Genomic DNA, 2,500 nt, shown 5'->3' on the forward strand with positions numbered 1-2,500 from the left:
CTCTCAGACGTCCACTGTGAGACGTCCACCCTGAGACGTCCACTGTGAGACGTCCACTCTCAGACGTCCACTGTGAGACGTCCACTCTGAGACGTCCTCTCTGAGACGTCCACTGTGAGACATCCACTCTGAGACGTCCTCTCTGAGACGTCCACTCTCAGACGTCCACTCTGAGACGTCCACTCTGAGATGTCCACTCTCAGACGTCCACTCTGAGACGTCCTCTCTGAGACGTCCACTCTCAGACGTCCACTCTGAGATGTCCACTCTCAGACGTCCACTCTGAGACGTCCACTGTGAGACGTCCACTCTCAGACGTCCACTCTGAGACGTCCACTCTGAGACGTCCACTCTCAGACGTCCACTCTGAGACGTCCACTCTGAGATGTCCTCTCTGAGACGTCCTCTCTGAGACGTCCACTCTCAGACGTCCACTCTGAGACGTCCACTCTGAGACATCCACTGTGAGACGTCCTCTCTGAGACGTCCACTCTGAGACGTCCTCTCTGAGACGTCCACTGTGAGACGTCCACTCTGAGACGTCCTCTCTGAGACGTCCACTCTGAGACGTCCACTCTCAGATGTCCTCTCTGAGACGTCCACTCTGAGATGTTCTCAAGTAAAAGACAGGAACATAAACCAGTCTCCATGTTCAGAGTGAACGAGTCCAGTTTCCTGTTCAGACGTCCAGCAGCAGCTTGTTAGAGGGCGGGGCTGGGGGGTTGCGGTCTGTGATAATCACCATGGTGACTGATGAGCCAAATGATGAGGTCATCAGTGAGGGACAGTTGACCTCTGAGGAGGAAACTGGACACTGAGACACAGATAAAATCAACATGAAACCCTCCTCTGTCTTCTGTCTTCCCAGGGAGGGATTTATACAGAGATTATTGATAGATTATCAATAGATGTAATGATAGATTATTAATAGATGTACTAATATATGATTAGTCTGACTCACCTGATGGATGTGCTAGGTATCAGCCTCTCATTGGCTGACTGTTTCAGTCAGCATCCTCCTCATCCTGCATGTTACTGTTTTCAGTCTCAATTGCCATGGAAACAACAACAACAACAACAACAACAACAACAACAACAACAACAACAACAACAACAACCTCTGACCTGCACCCTGACTGAGTCAAATTAGCAGCTGGTCACTAACAGCTGCAGCTGTTAGCTTTTCTTTGTTCAGGGGATTTAGACCTTTGAAAGCCAGGTTCACCTCCTGACCTGCAGACGTTCCCACAACACTTTTTTACAGGAGCACTGTCACTACATCCTGGACTTAGCTCCGCCCACGATGATTGTGATTGGTTTAAAGAAATAAAAGTGTCTGTCAACAGTTTTACAGATGTCTCTTGTATCTAGGTTCCATTATACATCCCTGATCGTTTCTTTTTCTACACTTCCTGTTCCTCCTCACCTACTCCGTTTCTCCCATCAGGAATTTGTCCATCTCTTCTTCTTCTTTTCTTGTGATAAATAAAGTGACATGTTCTGTCTTCTTCTTCTTCAGTGGTGTACCTGTGCTGCTCCTGGGACATCTTCAGGACTCTGATGGTCCAGTTCTGGAGGGAGGGGGTGGAATTGGAGGACTATGTCTTCTTCTTCATTGATCTGTTTGCTGAGGGTCTGGGGGGACGGGGGCGGGGCCCTGTCAGGCCATGGTTCAGAGGAGACCAGGACGACTTGGCGGCTCGTCACGCCTTCAGGGTGAGAAACTCTTCCTCTTCTTCTTCTGATGCTTTGAGATTCAACTCCAGCACAAACTGTTAACTGTTGTTAATGTTAATAATCAGACTTAAAGTACCTGTTTGTCTGTCCACCCGTCTGTCTGTCCACCCGTCTGTCTGTCCACCTGTCTGTCTGTCAGAGTGTGAAGGTCCTGTCCTACCTGGAGCCTCAGAATCCAGAATATTTTCAGTTTGTTGAAACTTTGAAGATCGACGCAAAGAAAATGTTCAACTTCACCATCGAAGATTCTCTGGTACCAAACACACTGACACTGTTCACTCCTGTTATTAACACGTTCACTCCTGGTATTAACACGTTCACTCCTGTTATTAACACGTTCACTCCTGTTTCAACACGTTCACTCCTGTTTCAACACGTTCACTCCTGTTTCAACACGTTCACTCCTGTTATTAACACGTTCACTCCTGTTATTAACACGTTCACTCCTGTTATTAACACGTTCACTCCTGTTATTAACACGTTCACTCCTGTTATTAACACTGTTCACTCCTGTTATTAACACGTTCACTCCTGTTATTAACACGTTCACTCCTGTTATTAACACTGTTCACTCCTGTTATTAACACGTTCACTCCTGTTATTAACACGTTCACTCCTGTTATTAACACGTTCACTCCTGTTATTAACACTGTTCACTCCTGTTATTAACACTGTTCACTCCTGTTATTAACACTGTTCACTCCTGTTATTAACACTGTTCACTCCTGTTATTAACACGTTCACTCCTGTTATTAACACTGTT

The 2,500-nt window shown here is 46.6% G+C and overlaps 1 protein-coding gene across 4 annotated transcripts in view; it reads left to right on the forward strand.

Annotated features, from left to right (window-relative positions):
• The window catches only part of npr1a (natriuretic peptide receptor 1a), a 32,934-nt gene that overhangs the window by 6,763 nt on the left and 23,671 nt on the right, over positions 1-2,500 (forward strand). For all 4 annotated transcript variants that reach the window (XR_014772079.1, XM_084739566.1, XM_084739565.1 and 1 more), the window contains exons 3-4: positions 1,520-1,716; positions 1,877-1,990. Coding sequence is in view for 3 of the 4 variants with exons in the window: in XM_084739566.1 (XP_084595692.1) it covers positions 1,520-1,716; positions 1,877-1,990 (311 nt within the window). In the remaining variant the exon portion in view is untranslated. The remainder of the gene's footprint in view (positions 1-1,519; positions 1,717-1,876; positions 1,991-2,500) is intronic.

The sequence above is a fragment of the Lutjanus erythropterus genome, chromosome 16 (assembly GCF_056507025.1).
Source record: "Lutjanus erythropterus isolate fLutEry1 chromosome 16, fLutEry1.hap2, whole genome shotgun sequence".
NCBI classification, from domain to species: domain Eukaryota; kingdom Metazoa; phylum Chordata; class Actinopteri; order Lutjaniformes; family Lutjanidae; genus Lutjanus; species Lutjanus erythropterus.